Source organism: Pseudonaja textilis, chromosome 3 (assembly GCF_049901715.1).
Source record: "Pseudonaja textilis isolate UNSWEBS1 chromosome 3, rPseTex1.2, whole genome shotgun sequence".
NCBI classification, from domain to species: Eukaryota; Metazoa; Chordata; class Lepidosauria; order Squamata; family Elapidae; genus Pseudonaja; species Pseudonaja textilis.
The window spans coordinates 116266449-116288373 of record NC_141992.1 but is presented as its reverse complement, the minus strand read 5'-3'; the positions used below and the strand labels follow the sequence as shown (position 1 = coordinate 116288373).

The 21925-nt window shown below is 39.6% G+C and overlaps 1 protein-coding gene across 1 annotated transcript in view; it reads left to right on the top strand.

The window, feature by feature from the left end:
* Positions 1–1529: 1529 nt before the first annotated feature.
* CTNNAL1 (catenin alpha like 1) overlaps positions 1530–21925 on the top strand; it is a 58596-nt gene continuing 38200 nt past the window's right edge. The window contains exon 1 of the mRNA XM_026701024.2: positions 1530–2039. Within this exon, the coding sequence (XP_026556809.1) occupies positions 1893–2039 (147 nt within the window). The 5' untranslated portion in view covers positions 1530–1892. The remainder of the gene's footprint in view (positions 2040–21925) is intronic.

Here is a 21925-nt window from a genome sequence, read left to right as displayed (position 1 = left end):
ACAGTCACTTTAAGCTGGTTACCTTGCATGTGAACTACCGTAATGGGCTTTGCACAGGGCTGCCCTTGAAGACCATTGAGATGATACAGCTGGTCCAGAACATAGGGCAGCAAGCAGTTATGGGCTTCAGCTCTGCATGCTTATCTATCATTTTTCAAGTGCAATTCAAAATTCTAATTGTCACTCCAAAGCACTTCATGGCGTAACTGTTCTGAGGGATGGCATTTTTCCAATTTATCTAATCTGACAATGGGCATGTTCGAAATCCCATCTAATGGGACCTTAATGCCTTCTCTGCCTGCAATCTGGGCCTGGAATAGTATCCCCCTGAAGGTTCAATCTGCCCTGAGCCTTGAGGATATTTCTTTTTCTCTGAGCTCTGGTTTAGGTTGGGGATTTGTGTTTCTCTGAATCGAGAAAATTGATGCATGTTTACTTTTCCTGACTTATTTTTAAATTTGATTTCCTGTATTTTTTTAAATTTGTATGTGATCTAGACTGAGAGTTGGGCAGCCTTATACAAGTCGTCCTCAACCTACGACCACAATTGAGCCAAAAAATTATGTTATTAAGTGAGGAATTTGTTAAGTGAGTTTTGCCCCATTTTAGGACTTTTCTTGTCTTATTTGTTAAGTGAATCACTGCACTTGTTAAATTAATAACATGGTTGTTAAGTGAATCTAATTTCCCTGTTGACTTTGCTTGTCAGGTCACAAAAGCGGATCACATGACTCCGGGACACTGCAGCCATCATAAATGTGAGTCAGTTGTCAAGTATCCGAATGTAAATCACATGACAAAAGCGGATCACATGACTCCGGGACACTGCAGCTGTCATAAATGTAAGTCAGCTGTCAAGTAGCTAAATGTAAATCACATGACAATGGAGATGCTACAATGGTCATAAGTGTGAAAAATGGTCTTAAGTCACTTCTTTTCAGTGCCATTGTAACTTCGAACAGTCACTAAACCAAGTGTTGTAAGTTGAGGACTACCTGTATGTGGAAACTTTATACATACAGGTCCTACCAAAAAATAGTTGGCCCATATGCCAAGCCAATACACCAATTACAGTGTTTTATTAATATTTTCTTTTCAGTTATTGTACTTAGAAGTGTTCAAAGGTCACATCAAAAAAATGTGTTGGAATGAAAATTGCAATTCACACATTTAACGTACTTTAACGTAATTTAGGTACTATATGTATAATTCTATTTATGTATAATATAAATAACTGTATATTTTTTTTGTCTTTGTGTAGGAATTTAGTCAACAAATAAACTGCACGATATGCTGCCATCATCGGCTCACTTAGCATAACCAAATGGAAAGTAACGCGTCCGAAGGAAATCTTTTTGTCTGTGGTTTGTGCGATGTTTGGGCTCACGCAACCGCAGTTTATCAGATCAGCTGCAAATTTACCGGCTGCATTGGCCAATATGTTAAACTCGATCAAATTTCATCTTAACTTGGTTTTGGTTTTTGACGGTTTTTGTAACCCTGCCACTCCAAAACTGATTGCTTACTTCGGATTTGGGATCCTGAAGAGAACGGGAAATAAAAACCAGCAGACGCGTACACGGGAGGAGGCTGAATGCTGATAACAGCTACAACACTGTGTAATTTTCCCGCCCGTGAAAATTACACGCCCGAAGGATCACGAGATCACACCGATCCGCTCAGGGGAGACCCGTGTCCCGTTTGCAGCTGGAGGGAAGGGCGAGGGCAGAAGGCGGGAAGACGGAGGAGGAGGAGGTGGAGAGCGGGCGGAGCCCAGTCAAGCAAAAGAGAGCCTTGGCTTCGCCTCCCGCCTCCTCCTCCTCCTCCTCTCCCCGGCAGGTCCCGTGCGGGCGGGAGAGTCGGAAAAGAGCGAGCTGTGTAGCGCCGGAGCAATGGCCGCGTTCCCCGGTGGTAGCGGCAGCTGCGGACTCGCGTGGCCGCGCTCGCCTCCCGCTTCGGCTCTGGGTTGGGAACCGATGCTGGGGCTCCAGATCCGTTCGCGCTCGGTGGAGCAGACCCTGGTACCGCTCGTGGCGCAGGTAATGAGCGAGTAAAGCCGAGCGGCCGGCTCGGCTCCCGCGCGGTTATCTCAACCCCGATCGCTCCGTCCTTCTCTCTCTCTCTCTCCGGCAAGAGCCTTAGCTTACCCGCGCGCCCTCCCCCCCCCCTTTCCTGAAGTCCTGATTTTCATTTCGGGTGCATCCTATCCGGGCTCACTCCGGATAGGGGCCTTAACAGACGGCTTCTCAAGGAAAGTATCTTCGCTTTACATTTTCGGTGGCTCTGCCCCACTCGCCCCCTCCGGGGCATCGTGACAAAGCTCCCGGAGTTGGAGACTGATGCGGTGTGTGTATATATGTAGGTAGGTAGGTAGGTAGGTGGGTGGGTGGGTGTGGGTGGGTGTTTAAAAAGCATTTTAAAGTAGCCTGGAACAAGAATCCCTCTCCCCCCCTCCCCCGTCTGCGCGCGCGCTCTTTCGCTCCCTCCGGAAAGAACTTAGAAGCGTCGCCCGGGAACGCGGAGTTTGGCCTGAGCCCAAGTTGGTGAAACGAAAACCCGCTTAAAACAACTTGGCTTTCAGACTGTATACGAGGGGGTTTTACGGGTCTTCTGTCCGGCGAGAGAACATCTGGGAATTTCAGCCTGGCCTTTGTTGCTTTGTTTGGGCTTTCTTTCGGGCCCAGAAGTCGTGCATAACTTTGTGGGTTTTGTTCTAATGCTCACCCTCACGGACTGTAATCCGTGAAAGAATTTTGACTGCCTTCCGGAGGATTAGCAGCGCATCTCGTGTAGCCTTCGCTCGCAATCTTTGTGGGGGGAGGGAGGGGGGGATATATATTGCACGAATGTTAACCTTAATCGAGGTCGATGTACGCCTCGTAATCTTAATAAGGCAGCGCTTCTCCGGTCTCTGAAAACCCAGCAAATTCAATAGGAGCATTTCGTCTGCAGTTCCTAAAACAGTTATTCTTCAAGCCGCTCCGTAGACTTTATAAATATAAAGTCAGAATAGAGACGTCCTGAGAAAATGTACTGGAAATATGATTGAGTATTAGTAAATCTGTGCCTTTGGAACCAGTAAAATTTATTTTCTAGTAAATGTATGCAAGTTTGGAATGTGTGAGCACACAAATCGTGGCTTGCCATTATGCAAGGGGTTGAACTAGCTGAAGTAGTTAGTATCTTAATTATCCGCAGTTCTCATTCATTTCACAGGGAGCATTTTGATCATCTTGGTTTAGTGGTGTCAATGCTTGTCAAAAGAAACTGGGAAAGTCAGGCTGCTTCTGGATTAATCCCTGTTCAGGCAGTACAGTTCAGCAGGAAACTAAAAAGGTTGCTGAATTGTAGCATTAATTTTATTGAATGTTAAGTCTGTGGGTGTGGATAGAATTTCAGGCATTTCAGTTGGAAGTCAGAATGAGGGGAAACTGGAAGAAAAACTATTAAAAATGTATTTGGATTTTATAGGAATCCTTGGTGAAACATTCTTTGTTAATTTTTATACAGACTAAGGAGTTATTTTGGATGATAAACTACTATGGCTTTTTCCTGTATCAATTTATTTACAGAATGCATATAATTTATAATTATATATTCTTCTCGCTTTATGGTCTGTGGTTAGAGGGTAAAATTATTTGGAACAGAAGTTGTTCTGTTGCTTCCAAACTAAATGATGGTAAGAACTATTTAAATGTTTTTTAAAATAGTTTAACAAGCTCATAGAAGATGCTGTTCCATTTTTAAAGATTATCTTTCCTCATTTCCCTGTAGCTATTCAAAGTTTCTTTACTGTACTTAATTGAACCCCTTTTCCAATGAGTAACTTAAAAAGCAGCTATTTACTTGCCTACTTGCATCAGACCCAGTAAAAATATTGTAATAGTTTATATCATTCAATGCATTCTGGAGCGTGAAATATTTGAGGGTGAATTTCAGTGAGTTAAACAAGATAAGTGAACGTGTTTTGCATTAAGATTTTGGAACATCTGTAAGACAAGAGACACAATGTTCAATAGTTTAGGGACTGGCTTTGAAAAATAGGAAATCAAGAAATATTGGAAACAGGAACTGAAGTAATAGTTTAAAAGCTGACATTTAGGAGTATTTACAAGTAGTCCATTTATTCTGGTTTGACTGCAGTATTGTATTAAATACAAGATGCATTAGTGATAATTTTAGGTTACAATTAATAAGCCATTCTGTGTATATCTGAGTAAACAAGTAATGTACATTTAGCTTTTCCAGGAATTCAAATTGAATTTAAATGAACTTGTTCAGATAAAATAGAAGTATATGGATGCACAGAAGGCCAAACATCATGAGACAAATATAATTTTGGCTCTAAATTGCACAAAGTACATTTAGTTTTGAAATTGTAGAATACAAGTAGTCCTTGACTTATGACCACAATTAAGCCCAACACTTCTGTTGCTAAGTGAAACATTTGTTAAGTGAGTTTGACCTATGTTATGACTTTCCTTGCCAGAGTTGTTATCACTGAAGTTGTTGAGTTAAATAACATAGTTAATTGAATCTGACATCACATTGATTTTGCTTGTCAGAAGATCATTGAAAGTGATCACATCACTCTGGGACACCACAACCGTCATAAATATGAATCAATTTACAAGCATCTGAGTTTTGATCATGTGACCATGGGGATACTACAACGGTCCTAAGTGGAAAACAGTCATAAGTTACTTTCAGTGCCTTTGTAACTGCAAACAATCACTAAACGAACCATTTTAAATTGAGTACTACCTGTACTAGATTACAAGAGCAAGAATAATTAATAGACTATTTGCCCAGAGTTTAAATTTATATTAAATGGATCTAAACCTTTACTATTCTTGTTACCATGCAACTGGTAAAATAGGGGCGATCCTTCATGCTTCACAATCTATTGGATTTTGATAAAGTAAAGGGAGACTGTATGAACTTCCATAATGAAAATAGAATGTGCGGTGATGAAATTAGAAAAATAAAAATATTGCCAGAGAAATTTGGCTGTATTGTTAGTTTCTGAAGTCATTCAAAAGAGGATGGCCCTTTCTGCTCATGGGTTGCAAATGGAAAAATGATGAGAGAAATGGTGCCTAGTGGGTAGAGTATGCACAGCCAAGTTAGAGCAAAAGGATGAATGGTTTGGTGGTAGCAAAATACCAGGTAAGACTGTTTAGTGTTTCATGATTGATAGTTAAATTGATAATTGATTAATGGCAATTATCTGGTGACATTAACCTGCATTCCTATAGCCAGATGCTCAGGAAGAGTGTCTCTCCTCTCCCCCCCCACCCCCCCAAATGATATATGTCTATCAAGACCTTGAGCTTTCAATGCCATCATGGTATTCATGAACTATTAAATTAATTTTCAGGCAAGAAAAATATTGAAATGATTCCAGATTTATTTACAAAAGCATATTCTTACCCTTTCTAACATAGAGATAAGCATCAAGTCTATGGCTTGTCTGTTGAGTATACATTCAAACCAATATCTCAATAGTTTTTCCAAATAAATTTACATCAATTGTATTGATATAATTGTACATGACTGCACACTGGAAGTTTGTAATTGAAAGGCTGTACATGATTCATTTTAAATAACTACTCAGGGGGCAGTTTATACAATGAATACTGGTTGAGGCAAGATTATATCTGAAAGGGTATTATCCTAACTGCAAGAGTTAAAGTACAAAACAGGCTATTCTTTTGATTCAACATCAAGATACATAACTCAACATCAAGATATAAAACAAGATGCAGTAGTACAAGCCTGTGGAGATACTGTAAAGATATCTTGTATTTCTTCCAAGTGTGATAGTTTTCAACGGGCAATTTGTTGCATTTCTGTATTCTGAACCACTGAGTTGAAATACCTTGACTTCGGAATGAGTCTCATTAAATAAATAAACTTATTTTTGTAGTGGTATTTATCTATGTGAATCAGCCTTAAGTGCCTTTAATTATTGCTGTTACAAAGTATATAAAATAGATAGCCTGTATAATTGACTGGGAGATTGTTAAAAAGTTGTGGAGTGTATTGTGAGAGGAGAGGTGGGGGAAGTCCAATGGGGAAGTGCAATGGGGGGAGAAAAAATAATGTATGTTTTCCCCAAAGGGCAGTCTTTTCTCAGTCTGCAATATAAACAAACTGCTTTTGAAACTCTAGGGAGGGGTATGAAGTTAAAAAGGGATGTTCTGAAATCTCAAATTATTGATATGGGGATGTGATTTGTGTGGACCAGTCTTTTGGACCTTTTGAATTCAAGCTGCAGTCTACCTGAATCTCTCCTGGGAACAAGTCGCATTGAATTTGGGTTGACGTGCAGAAAATTGAACTGACAGTCACATAAGGTGAGTTTAGTTACCTGTAAAAAAACAGTTTAGTTACTCTGCCTGTAGAGAACAGGTGATGCATAATGAGTCGACCAAAATCAACAATTTATAACATTTGGCATAGTTATGTCTGTGTTCTTAGAAGTGCAATTTTGTCATGGAAAGCCTTGGCAACAATGACTCATGCCCTTATCACCACAAGATTAGATTACTGTGGTGTTTTTTTCCATGGGACTCCCTTTAAACACCACTTCAGAACTGTAGTTGAAGCAGGGCAGCTGCCCATATACTAGGAGGAGGCATCTGTTACAGCTTGTTGCAACCATATTCCAGCATCTGTAGGGGGCATTGTTTTTTCAGTAGATGATTCAAAGTTCCAGTTTTAACATTTAACGCTCTATTTGTCTTGGCTCTCAGTCATCCTCAGAACTGCTGTCTTCCTCTATTGCCAGCTTACCTTGCATGCTCATTGTGAATAGGGATGTTTAGGGCATCCCAGATATATGTGATGGAAGGGGAGTAGGGTTAGGGTTACTGGAAGTAGTGTTTTCCAGTGGCAGCCCCATTTGATAGAATAGTGTCAACAGTAGTCTGCTTAGCATTTATTCTTGTATCTACTTTAATATTTATTCATTTCTTTTATTTACAGATAGTCCTCAGTGAACTGTAATTGGGAGTGGGGACTTTGTTGTTAAAAGACACGGTTGTAATTTAGAATCTTAAAATTAACATGCCTCAGTTTATTGTTCAGGAAATGTTACTTTGTTCAGTTACTGAATGAGAATATTTTTTTCATGCAGAAGTAACTGCCCAGAATTCAAAAGTTGTTGGTTGTGGTGCTCAATGAATCTCCCCTTTCCCCCCAAAATGTTATTTTTGTCTAGACATTAACTGCTCCAACAGCCTTTGCACAGCTGAGGGTACACACACACACACACACACACACACACACAAACCCCTCACTATGTTTAAGAAAGAGACTGCCATTGCAACTTACAGCATTAGTAGAAAGGTGTCTCTATGTTCAGACTTGCAAATATATAACTCACAGTGAAGAAAGCATGAGGAAAGAGAAGAAAACAAATTTATGACATACGAAATTTTGTTTCATTCTTGAAAGATGATACTTCTAAAAGTTCTGTGGTCAGATTCCATGTTCAATAATGATGTAATTAATGGTTAGGATAATTGGCTGTAAAAGTGTCTGAATCCTTACAAAAACATTGCTAATTACTAATAAGACATCAATTTGAAGTGAAAGAGACAGTGTTCCGCAATTTATTTAGGTGCTGTGGAATTATGTATTTTGCATAAGTGCTTTTAGGAATGTTTAAAGAAGATTGTGGCCTCTGCTCTGCTGACTGATTACCTTCTGCTGTTATTGTCTTCCATGGGTACCACTATTAAGGATTACCAAATACAATTACAGTACTGATCAAGGCAGTGAAGATGTGCTTCATCTTACTATGTACATCTTGACTTCAACTTCTGACTCAAACCAGGTAGCATCTCCAGCTTTCCTGGAGGCAAAGAAAAGCAAAAGAAGTCCAGCGTGACCCTCATTCATTGGCTAGAAAAGGGCAGCTGACATGAGCTTGATCTTCCCATCCCAATCTAGAAAGAGCACTTGGTTCCTCCTGCCAAGTTTAGAAAGAGGTAAATCACTTTCCCCACGTAACTCCAACCAACAAGAGAAGAAATGGTTTCTGGATATGTTAAGCCTCAAGAATCATGTGATTGAAATATCTAATAAAGAAACTATGTGTATGATGCAGTGTCAGACTTCATATTCCTACTACCAATGAGCCAAACTCTGGAAATTAAGATAGATCAGTGTAGATATGAGTGATATATACCTATATAAGGTTATATGTGGTCCTATTCACTGTTCAAATTTTCAATGTCTTCATATGAATGCAGGCAGCCTGTGTCCAGATTTGTAGGTTTTGAGTATTATGCAAATACTTTGCCATATGAATATTTTTAGCATAAAGATTTGTGGCATTCCATATTAAACATTCCCCCCATTATATTAACATGGATAGTAGCAGAGTGCCAAGTGGCAAGTTGTTTTGTTTCTCTTGTTTGCTGTGCTCAGATTAACTAAACCCTTGATTTTTAACATAGGGTTAATATTTCAGGTATGTTGCCGAGCAGCAGATTTAACTCTTGGGAGTATTAATATCCCTTGAAGAACTTGTAAAGACTATTTGAGGAATAAGCTCCTGATGTTTGAATGCCAAGGGTGAAGTATAATGAGATGTAGTTAAAATTAAATTATCAATTTAGACATATTGCGTTACAGGTGTCTTTCTAAGGAAAAAGTATAGGCTAAACATCTAAATATTATGGATTAATATAATAGCTTTTTTATTTATACTGTATACAAAAAGAATCATTTCTAAAGAGAATCAAGAATTAACATGTAGAGAAATTCCTAAGATTCCTAGGTATGTGTGAGCACACAATTCCTAAGTGGATTCTAAGCCATGATTTAGTTTCCTTCAATAAGTGTTATGTGCTTGCATGAAATGTTGAGCTCAAGGGCTCTGATGTCTCTTGTTTTGAGCATTCGTCCCCCTCTTTTATTCTGCCAAAAGGAATTTATTTCAACAGTCAAACTAAAGCAGATTTCATTTCAGTTCTGCAGATTCTTGGCTTGGAATTTTGGGTAAACCAATATTGGAAAGTAAAACTATAAACTCTTTAGCTAGATAAGTCATAAAAAAGATATCCATGGATGATTTATTGAGCAAAGGATATTATTTTAAAATCATAATTTCCAATCTGCATATAAGAAAGCAAACCAGGAATCTGCAAATAATTTAGTCAGTTCTAGTTTATCCACCTCCCAGTTGCATGGGAGGAGAGGAAAGATGGGTGGGATAGAGTGCCAAGCATTATGTGTTTGTGTTCCTTCCTGTTTAGGCATATAATACTGTATTGTGTGTTAACCTTATGTGAGAACCAGCCTACATAAACCATGGAATGCCAAGTATTATACAATTATTTACCATTGTATGATACTTCAAAATCAATCTACCCTTTTCAGGAGCTTACATCACTAAATATCACTAAATATATACTGATTTTATATTGCACGAGAACATTTTAAAAACTTATTTGCTTAAAAAGTGGTAGTCTTTTTGCTGTGTCTTGATAGCTTTTTGAATGATATTTTCTATACTCTTATTAATGATTCAATATTTAACCTAAAAGTGCAAAGCTAAATATATCTTTCTCTAAATTTGAATGCATATTTGACATTTATGTGTTCTTGTTTACAGATTCAAAAGAATAAAACACACTGAATATGGCAGGCACAGAAATTTGGGTATTCTTCCAATCAGTGCTTTGTAACACCTTCTTTGGCAAAAGATAACAGCTTCCAAATGTTATTTGCAACTGAGCTTGCAACTAAGAGTTTATTTTTGCTTTTGGATTCTTCTACCCTCCCTCTTTGTAAATCACATCTAGTTCATATATAAAAATGGTGGCATCTTTAAAAATTCTGGTTTATGTTCTGTGCTGTTCAGAAAGTTTATAATGGAGTGGCATAGAAATGTAAGTAATAAAGAAAAGAAATGAAAAATGTTCTTAGATCTCTACATGCATAACATCTGTAATCTCCCTACAGATTTTTAATTATATCAAGACTGGGAACTGTGTAGGCTATTTCTGTAGTTACTTCATGGTTGATCTTGAGCTATGTTTTGAATAATTGTCTTGCTGAAACATCTAATCCAGTGGTTCTCAACCTGTGAACGACCCTTTCACAGGGGTTGCCTAAGACCATCGGAAAACACATATTTTCGATGGTCTTAGGAACTGAGCCATAATTCTATGGTTGGGGGTCACCAGAACATGAGGAACTGTATTAAAGGGTTGCGGCATTGGGAAGGTTGAGAACCACTGATCTAATCTCTATTCAGGTTCAATTTCTTGATTGTGAGACTTAGCTTGAAGATCAAATCCCTATTGGAACAATTTCCTGATTGGTCAGATCTGCAAAATAGAACCTGCAGATCATTGCAAATAATTTAACATTTAAAACACCTGCTGAAAAATGTAACAGTGTTGCTATTACTACAACAGTGGTCTCCATGGGAGCCACTAGAGCCAAAACTTATTGAAAATTCGCATTACAGTAATAAACGCACATACAAACTAAAGTTGACAAAAGAAAAATAGAAGGAATAAAAAGTACAAAGAAAGATAAAGAAACATAAAAAGTGCCTTCTGATCTTCATCACATGTATAAACAAATGTAATAATTCTTCAGTCCCTCTTCTATCCATTCTTTATGTGTAAATCCACAAATCATCATGTTTTTAGTTCTGGTGTCAGCAAAAAAGTCCATAAAAGTTTGCCTGAGCTTTTACAGAACTATGACTTATTTTAACCTTGATCAAACCAACCAACTGTATATTCCTTTCTTTTGCTACTAACTCTTGATTTTCCATTCAAGTGTTTTCAGTTTTTCTTTTTCCTATCCCAGAAGCTTTAGTAAACCTCTTTCGTAAATCCAGTCATTATCATCTAGATCAGGGCTGTCAAACTGCTGGTGATGAGGTAATTCCCTGTTAGGAGAATGAGCGCGTACAGGGAGGCGTAGTGAGAGTAATGTTGAATAATACCCACGCAGCACACAGATACACTGTACAGTAAATGTAGGTTGTTACTTCCAATAAATGTTTAAGCAAAGTTCAAACACAGTCCAAGTCATTCACGGTTAAATCAGTCAGTTTTCAGTCCAGGGATAATCCAATAAAAAAGTCCAGTATCAAAAACAGTTCAGGAACAGACTTACATCAAATCCAAGAATAATAGTCAATTAGGAGGAACGGCAATACTCTCCAACTGAAGGAAACAGAGACTCACTCACACTCTCTTCTGAGACTAAGACAACCCAGGTTTCTGGCTCCATCTTATGGCCATTTGCAGAACCACACCCAATTACAGATTTAGTATTCTCTTAAAGGCATAGTATTAAAATGTCTATCCTAGTTTATATAGTTCCAACCCAAATAACTGTTAGGTGACTTACATTCCTAACAGCTGGTCCATGGGCTGGATGTGTCACATGCTGGCCATCCCCATGCCCGGTTTAGTGAAGGGGGAAAAAGTCCCGATGCATCACGTGATACCATGATGACGTGAGTTTGACACCTCAATCTAGATCATTCTCTTGGTTTATCATATGAAATTCTATTTGATTTTCAAAGATTTAACTAACTTCTTCCCTATCCCCTCTCTCCTTTCTTCCCTCTGCCCCTCCTCCATTGCTGGATTTAACTTCCAGCTTGAGGATCCCTTACTTGCTGAAGGCACAAGTTTAGAGTCCATTCACAGTTGTTCTCTGTTAGATGTTTTGTTCTAGAAATCCTGAGTTATTTAGAAGTCAGTAGGAAAAGGAGCATTGGGCCTTCCTGATAACGTTCTTCCTCTTTTGTGGTGAGAGAGTCTAGTCCAAGGGTTAACTCCGTCTCCTTGCTGATTGGACTGCGTCTGTCAAAGCTGCTTTAGCTCCGCCTCTGTTGCCAGCTTTCCCCAGCTTTTGGCGAAGACACATGACAGACCGGACATCTCTATATAGGTGGAATAAGAAGAAAAACACAACTTCGCCCCCTCCCCAGCCCACACCCCAGACCAGACATACCTAGGGTGGGCCTGGACTCTCTCACCACAAAAGAGAAAGAATGTATCAGGTAAGACCAACGTTCCTTCTCCTTTATGTGGTTATGAGAGTCCAGTCCAAGGGACATACCAAAGCTGAAGTGTCCATGGGAGGGCTCAAGTCTGGTCCTGATAAACTCCTGTCTGCGTGCATCCTCTGCAGAACCTGTCTGCCAAATGCTGCATCTGCCGATGCGAAGATGTCCTTCTTATGAACGGAAAGCATGAAGACCACATAGCTGCCCGCAGATCTCTTCAATAGACGTTTGCGTGGCCCAAGCTGCCGTCGTAGCCACAATCCTTGTGGAGTGGGCCGTCACACCCCGAGGCACAGAAAGAGACCTACTCTCGTAGGCTCTAGAAATGCAGGAATGGATCCACTTGCCTACAGTCGATGGTGTGACTTTACCTCCCAAAGTGGCTGGTTGAAGTGATACGAAGAGCGACACTGTTCTAGGAAAGGTAGCAGTCCGTCAAATATAGATATTCAAAGCTCTGTGAACATCAAGTGTGTGCCATGCTCATTCCAATGCATGACCCAGGATGGGACAGCAATGAGGTAGGGTAAGTTCCTGAGCTGTATGAAACCACAAATTGACCTTAGGTACAAAAGTCGGATCCAATCTCAGGACCACCTTATCTGGGTGAAAGATACATAGGTCTTCCTGAACCAACAGAGATGCCAGTTCCAAGATCCTTTTAGCTGACATTATTGCTACCAGGAATGCTACCTTTGTAGTCAGCAAATGTAGACTAACAGATCTCAGCGGCTCAAAGGGAGCCCGAGTAAGAGTAAGAGTAATGGCCAGCTGGGGAGGAGAGATGCGACTCTCCTCAACCCTACAGGCAGTCTCCCCCACTCTTCATCACCTCTATGGGGTGGCTTAGCCCCGAAACCAGCCGGCTCGGGTTGCTCCAGCGGCGAGCACAGATCGAAGCCTCACAGAGTTGAGGTTTCGGTCTGCTGCTGAAAAGCTCTAACCTGAAGTTCCGCAATTGCTCAGTCTTCTTATCCTCTGCCTTCAGGACTTCTTCAGGGTCTGGTGGAGCCAAGGATGATGAGGACAAAGCCATCACCAGGCCATCCACTACCGGCACCTGAACGCTGGATCCATATTATAAAACCAGCAGTTATTAGAAGACAAAATAGGTGCTAACCCTGGTGAATCTAGTTGCCTAGGTAAAAGAAAAGTTGGTCCAGAGGAACCTGAATTTCTCCCACCTTCTCTCCAACATTTGCTTCAGGCCCTAATTTGGGCCATGTTCTTTGCTTTAAACAACAAGGACTTAAACAAAGTGGGATGGGAGAGACCAGTAAAGGCCAGCTGGTCAGGCACTAACGCTTTGTCATCAGAAAAATCAGATTCTCTCTGCTCCTCTTCCACTGCCGGACTGGCTGTGCACTGAGGATCAGGTGAGCCGGGGTCTTGTAAGACCAGTCTGTTTCTGGGCGGAATAGCCTGGTCGGGTTCTGTAACCAGAGGCCGTTCAGATGCCTCTGAAGCTGGACCCTTAAGAAGTTGAATTCCTTCCACTATACCCATGATGGCGAACCTATGGCATGCATGCCACAAGTGGCACACAGAGCCATTTGTGCTGGCACGCGAGCCACAGGCAAACTTACCTCACTGCGCATGTCCGTGCCTCACAGCTCATTTTTTTCGGTTAGTTTGAGGCCTTTTTTGGTCTCCCAGAGGCTTGGGAAAAGCCTCTTCAGGGCTTCTCAGGCTGAATTATACACCCATTTTGTAATTTCCTGTAATACCGGAAGTGACGAAATGGGCCTATAATTCAGCCTGAGAAGCCTTGCAGAGGTTTTTTCCAAGTTTCTGGGAGGCCGAAAACGGCCTCAACCAGCCAAAAAATAAGCTGTGAGGCACAGTGCAGGTAAGGGGGGTGGGGGAGGTGGCGATTGTGCAGGGGGCGTGGGGAGGGGGTGCACGCATTGAAATCTGGGTGCTGGCAGGCAAGTATGGGCATGCTGGCGTGCTCACAGTTTTTGGCACAGGAGCCCAAAAAGGTTAGCCACCACTGTACTATAGTCTAATTGGCCTTGGTAATAATGTCTTCCATACGGGCTGGAACTTCATGTTCAGGGAAAGCCATGTGGCAAAGGCCTGCTGATGTTGGTGTAAAAGTAGTCTCTATACCAGCCCTAGGCCGGGTGAGAATTTGTTCCCATGGCCCATCTTGAAAGGCAACTTCTGGGAATCTCTCCTAATCTGCCCACAGTAGTCAACTATAGGTCTGTAGGATCCTCAGCATCGTCTGGAGACCAGGCCTGAGCATGAGGCCTACTTTGAGGAGCAGGCCCTGCCTCTGCATGTAGGCGATTGGCCTGGTGAGCTGAAGCTGAGTCACTTGCAGGAGGAGACTTCTGACTCCACCCACCTGCAGCTTTCTGATTTTTTTTTAAAGCTGTCTTTCTAGTGCCTCCTGATGCCACATGGCATCCTTTTCTTCCATTTTGGAGGGCTTTTGGAGGTTGGAGCCTTTTAAGGTGCTCTGCTCCTAGATGTTCCTTTGGAACTTGAGGGGCTGTGGCTGCCCTCCCTTGGGAGCTTGCTTGAAGACTGGGCATCCACCATTATAACCTGAAGGATAGGGATACATGTGGCAAAGGAGGAGAGGGGTGGGAGGGAGGGGGAGTTTGAAAGTGGATTTTTAGCCCTACCCCCACGTACCCTTGCCCGATGATTTCTTCTGACCAACTCCACTGGCTTGTTTCAGGCCTTGCAAGGCCTTTAGCTAGGGCTGTAACCACGCCCTGCCGGATCCTGTCCTTCAGGCCTTGTGCCAAGCACTTCACACCTGAAGTGGCTCTTCAGACCCTGATCAATGAGGGCCAGATCCTCCAAGGTTGACTGAAGTCCCCGCACCATTTAATCCTTACCTCAGCACTGGGCTGTCTCCCACCAGTACTGGCACTAGTGGTAAAAGTGCGGCCGATTAGCTGTTATCCGGGCCAATTCCTCCTGCCAATGCGCACTCGTTCCTACCACGTGGTCACGGCCTGCCTTATTTTCCAAAGTTGTTCTTCAAAAATAATTATAACAGGTTTCCACTAAACAGATCAAACCACCTGATGTATTTGCAGTCTATACTTTTATTGGTATTTTCTCCTGTCAGCCCAAATCGGGGGTGGGGGTGGGGTGGAGAGTGAGAATTTGCTTAGAGCCTAGAAGACACAAAGCTTCTTTGTAAAATAGAGGAGAATACAAGGAACAATTGGAAAATAATGAAGCCAAGAAAGGAAGGATTTTCTGTGTGATAAATGAGCTTTAAAAATGACAGAACCAAGTGTCAAAGAATAAAAAAGTAGTGTGTTATGGAAATAAAGGAATAAAAAACAATTAAAAACAATGCACACATATAACTCCAAATTAAAAAAAAAACAATTAAAATGCATTTTATCTAATTAGATAGGACTTTTGGTTTTGTGGCACAAAAAGATGTTCTGGGCATATTTGGTTAGGTATTGCCAGGAAAATAACAAGTGACATATATTATTATGGAAATTTGTAACTTTAGAAGAGGCAAATGGTTTTCCATTCAGTTATGTGTCATAGTCCATTTCTAAGGTCACCAAGCAGAAGGAAGAAGATTACTACTACTACTATGACTAACACTATGGATGATTTGTAGTAGATAGCAATAGGTTTTGATTTTCTTGTAGTTTATTTAACAGGATGGCTAATAGCAGCAAAAAACAATCAATTGGATAGGATATAGAATATATGTGGAAAATTCTTCATTTTATGTTCTTCTACCTTCTACCAAACTATCATTCTGTACTTGGTGAACTTCTGGGTCCTGCAATTAATAAATTTTAAAATAATCTAGCAATCTTAAATCTGCCTCATCCATTCTTCATCAGCATGTTACTTAAGAGCTAAATCCAGTACGTTAGTAATTCCAAATTTGTATTTCCAAAGAACTGCCAAGTTCCAAATTCAATGCATCATTTTTTGGGGAAAATAGGTATTTTATGTACCCTGATAGCTATATAAAATCGGAGTGGATTAACTGCAAGTTTAAGGGGAGAAAGTACATTTAATTTTACTGATTTAGCAGGTGTAGATTTACTCTAAAATTCTGGATAATTTTCAGAGTGTAGCAACAAAAATAGCTTCTGTGCCTAAAACTGTAGTGTGAAATGAATGAGGCTAAGAAGGATAGCCATTGGTTTTTAAATAGGAGAACTATGAACTCTGTTCATTTGATACATAAAGTAATTTGGAACTTGCCAGTTTTTTATATATCTAAAGAATTCGCATTTTAGAAAAAAAAAGGAAATGTAACTTATAGATGTAAATTTTGAGAAGATAAAATTTTACCTGTTGATTGACACATTCTTTGGAGGATAATGAAGAATAGAACTCCGATGAACTTTGAGTCTGTTCAAAAATTGAATTTGCCACATCTTTCAAATAGCTGTTATGCATAATATATATGTTTTTGAAAGTGGCCGCTTCAGGCATAATTTGATTCACCGTGTCTGTAATATAACTTGGGCTTCAGTTATGAGCACCAAGAAATCTGTTTGTTTTTTTTCAGGCCCATGGACAGAATATGTGATTAGAAACAGATCAGATTATTTGTAAGAATAATGAAGTAAGTCTCTGTGTGTATGAATTTGAAAAAGAGAGAACATAATCTCAGATACAGGTTTTATTGGACACTGAAATTGATTATGCTGAAATTCAGCCCCAGTTCATTATAAACAGAAATAATTAAAAGTGCATAGATGCAAAATATAATATCTACTTGTTGCATTTATTATTATTGTCCATGAGGAGGTTGTTTTGCCGTGGAATTGTTTTAAAATCCATGAAACAAATTAGGAAGTAATTGCCTCAAAAAATAGCGGTGAAATGACATTTAAATTCTTTTCTTAAAAAAAAAAACCCTAGACATATTTTTGGATTATAGGTACATCAGTAGCTATCTGTTATGAACTCTTAAATGAAGTTCTTTTATTGAATATAATTATGGTTTGGGGCAATAAATAATGAAAAATTAATGATGCATTTATGAGTTGCAGAAGAATAGTTTGCTGGTCCCCATTTGAAGATAGGCATGCTGAACAAGATTTTGCCTTATAACACAGACTGACTCCAATAATACTGTTGTTGCCTCCATTTCCACCAACTGCACAAACTTGGCTACAGCCCTCTGAAATAGGAAAATATAAATACAGATAAATGCAAGCATCAGCAATGCACTGTTGCTCATTTCTTACTGAAGCTGTTTAGAAAAGATGAAAGAAGGATGTAAGAATTTGGTGAAACTGAACTCCCATGTCTTTTCAAGGACAGTGTAAGTACTTTCAGGATAACTGGAATGCATGATCACAGGGGAGAATAGAGAATAGAATATGTTTCCAATACTAGGGCAATGGCCATTGTCGTTAGATGAAATGGAATGTTCCAGTGCTAGGGGCAAGCATGCCCACTTTTAGTTCAATGCAAACAATGTATCCTGATTGTTTTAGTTACTCATTGTTCCAGAAAAATAACTTACATATAAATATATGCCCCAGAGGTGCCAGTGACTACCCATCCTTGCCTGATTTCAGTTGATCAGCCCATGTTAGAATTTGAATGAAGGACTGCTTCAGTTTTCCAGAGTTGTAAGCGAGACTGAATATTTGTGGGGGGAGGGGTGCAGAAAATAACAGCAAAGCATTTTCAAATTGTTGTCAGCAAAATTGGATTGTCTTGAGAGTGTATTTATAATTTGAAACAAAATAATCCAATTCTAAACTTGTCTAAACAAGATTTACAGATGTTTCTTTTAAAAATAATTAACCCTATTAATGTAAGGGTTATTGTAATTATGGCTCTGAGTAGAAAGGTGGGTTTTAAATTGAATGGACAACCTTTTGGAGACAAGGGCAGCAGTTTAAGTTTCTGGTGATGCTGAATGCACAGAACAATTATACCTGTTTCCCAGAAGGGAACTGCTATACATTTTTGCAATCACATCAGAGGGAGTCCCAGGGAACAAATAAAAACATAAGCCTCAGGCCTGCAGGTTTCTCTTCCCTGTGGTAGTAACACCTATTTAATATTACTTCACAGAAAGAATCTACCACACCTTTCGATGAATTTGCATAGCTGTCTGCAGTTAAAAACAGCTTGAGGCAGCAAAATATTAAGAAATGCTATGATAGATAACATTCCTAAAGGATTGTTTCAAATAAGGAGAAGGTATAATTAAAAATCTCATTGGCAAACCCTCCTTCCAAAGGTTCTCTAATAAACAGACTGCCACCAATCACACTGAATATCCTGCCATGAACTAGTCTAGTATGTCCTCTTAGGAAATTTATAGCCTTTCCATTAAAGATTTGTCCCTTCAACCATGCTTTTTTTTTGGTGGTGGGGAGAGGGGGGGGATTCCTTGAAGAAGTCCCTGCAGTTTTCTTGGCAAGATTTTAGAGGTGTTTTGCCATTGCAGCCTTCCTAGGCTGAGAAAAAGTGACTGGCCCAAGGTTACAGGGCTGGCTTCATGCCTAAGGTGCAACTAGAATCTCATAGTCTCCCAATTTCTAGCCTCTTCCTTTAACTACACCAAACTGTCTCAACTAGCCACGCTTAAGGAATATAGAAAGCAAAGGTCTTTCAGTCTTCCTGCCCCAAGTCCCAAAGTACAGTTTTAACAAATGTGACATACACATACACATGTGATTTTACCCCCATTTATTCAAATTCTGTGCTAAAAATTCTTACAATATTTGTCAATGACAGAATTTCAATTTTTGATTTTCCAGAAACCTCTAGGTCAGTGGTTCCCAACCTTTTTTTCGCCCCGCAACCCTAAAGAAATTTCACTCGAACCTTGCACCCCCTGAAATAAATAATAAAAATGCCAACATATAGCCAGTATCCTATTATTTACCTGGACTTTTCTCGCACCCCCTGGAATATCGTTTCGCACCCCAGGTTGGGAACCCCTGCTTTAGGTCATCTATATAAATCAAAGGTGAGATTTTATTAGTACTTTTTAGTGTTCGATACATTTGTTTTTTCAAAATTGCTGAAAGTGGGATCATAGCAATGACACATAAGGGGTCACCCTGGAACATGCCCCTCCTAATGGTATGTTTTTTCATTTCCAACCACCAAGTTTGTCTTCCACTGCTTCATTTTTTTCTATAAACATTTCAGTTACATTAGTTGTTTCCAAACATTTGATTATTGTAAGAGAAAGACTAGCAGAGCCAGAGGGAGGAGTAAAAAGAGGGATCAGCTTAGAGTCATTACATAGCCACAAGCTAACTAATTCTTTAATCCATCCAGCATTTATATTAGTTTTTAGTTGAGATTGCTACAGAGCTTTCCAAAACTAGATTGTTTCCTATGTTCCTATGGAAAAATACTCCACTCGTCCACTCACAATAGAATTCCTTATGCCTCCAGGCGCGAAATTTTGGGCCTGGACAATTTGGAACTGTGCCACTTGCAGTCTGATCTAAGCATAGTTCGCACAATTTTCTGCTGTAACATCTTGCCTGTCAAAGAATTCTTCAGCTTCAATCACAATAATACATGGACAAATAATCAATACAAACTTAAGGTAAACTGCTCCAAACTCGATTGCAGAAAAGACGACTTAAGTAACAGAGTGGTCAAAGTCTGGAATGCCCTACCAGACTCTGTTGTTACAGCCTCAACCCCTCACAGCTTCAACCTCAAACTGTCTACCGTGGACCTCACCCCACTCTTAAGAGGTCCTTAAAGGGGGTGTGCATAAGTGCACTAGCGTGCCAACCGTCCCTGTCTTACTGTCTCCATTTATCTGTATTTACTTCCTTTGTTCTTATTTATACTTGTTATCTTGTACATGTTTGAAAAACACAAAATAAAATAAAATGTCTGGTTTTTCATTTTCAGGGTTTTGGAGAGTTTATCTGTGAGTCCTGGCTGTGTCTCACTCAGAAGATTCACAGGCAGTCTTGCATAGCCTCAGGAATGCCAATGTATTGTGATCACTGGACAACCTTGTGTTTTTCTGGATGGCATACATTTATTTTATTTTCTTAATTTTATTTGGTTTGTCAATTGCTTACAAGATAATAGGTATAAGTAAAAACATAGTTATGAATACATGGATACATATAAGAAAAATAAAAGAAACAATAGGATAGGGACTGTAGACACATTGGTGCGCTTATGCACGTCCCCTACAGACCTCTTAGGAAAGGGATGAGATCAATAGTAGAAAGTCTAAGGTTAAAGTTTTTGGAGTTTGGGGAAGAAACCACAGAGTCAGGTAGAGTATTCCAGACATTGACCACTCCATTGCTGAAGTCGTATTTCTTGCAATCAAGTTTGGTGCGATTAACCTTGAGTTTATATCTATTGTTTGCTCTTGTATTGTTATGGCTGAAGCTGAAGTATTCATTGACAGGTAGGACATTGCAGTGAATGATTTTATATACTATACTTAGATCGGACCAAAGGCGGCGTAGTTCTCGGTTTTCTAGGTCTAGAATTTCAAGTCTGATAGCATAAGGTATTCTGCTACGAGTAGAGGAGTGGAGAACTCTTCTTGCGAAATATTTCTGGACTTTCTCAACTGAGTTAATATCAGAGATGTAATGTGGGTTCCAGACTGATGAGCTGTATTCGAGTATTGGTCTAGCAAATGTTTTGTATGCTCTACTTAGTAGTGTAATATTACCAGAGAAAAAAATACATAAGATTAGGTTAACAACTCAATGCCTTTTTGGCTATGTAGTTACAGTGGGCTCTAGCACCTAGATCATTAGAGATGAGTACTCCAAGATCCTTGACAGTTTGGATCCTCAACAAGGTCTTGACTATTCATCCTGTATTTTATTTTCTGATTTTTTTTTTGCCAATATGTAAGACAGAGCATTTATTTGTTGAGATTTGAAGTTGCCATTTGTTTGACCATTCTGATATATAGTTGAGGTCTTTTTGAAAGGTTGCAGTATTGTCTGTGGTGTTGAATAGCTTTACATTGTCAGCGAAGAGATATATTTGGGACACAGTAATTTGCCTCATTGAGTCTGACATTCTTATAATCTTTTGATTCCCCAAATTCCTAGTTTGATATTTCTTACAGCAAAATGGGTGCGTAGAATTGAACAGTATAATTTCGTATTACAGGAAAGCGGGGAATTGCATTATTAAATATTCTTATATATTTTAAAAACAGAAGGGAAGTTTCATAGAGGTAGAAAGTAGCACAACAGGACAATTGTGCAGCAGAAAACAGAGATAAAGGTGGAGAAGAAATAATTAGCATCTAATAGAGACAATAAAAAGTCTCATTTTGAGAAAAAGACGAGTAGGACAAATGCTCAAAATAACCCCCACTTTCGTTCTGTATGGTATAAGAATATTTCCCTTTCAAGACTGTCATGGAGTGTGCCTTGCAATGAGTTAAAGGTAATGCTCTGGGTCATTGGCTGATTTGTAATAAATAGGTTGTTAATAAACATATAATAGGGACAAACTGCATAATCCAATTGATCTTACATTTCTTTGTTTCAAAATTGAATTGACTTGTTCTAACTCCATTGGTAAAAAAGGTATCCCAAGAAAAGCTGTAGAAATATCTGGGATAGGGTTGTTGTTGTTTTTTTACTAGATGGAGAAAAAAATGTCTACTATAATTAAAGGGACAAATCCAGCTGGATCATGTAATCGTTTCAGCCAGCAGTTACAATTATAATCGAAAGGCCAGGTTCTAGTGACTTCTGCTTCTTTCTACAGCACTGTATTTGGGACACAATGTGAGACCTGGAAAATCTGTCTCGAAAATTTGGATTGGACTTTCTCTTTTATTGCTTGCTATCATGCTGTATGAACCCAATTGAATCCACTGCAATAATTCGGTGCAAGCCTTAACTGTAAAGTACTTAACAACAGTTG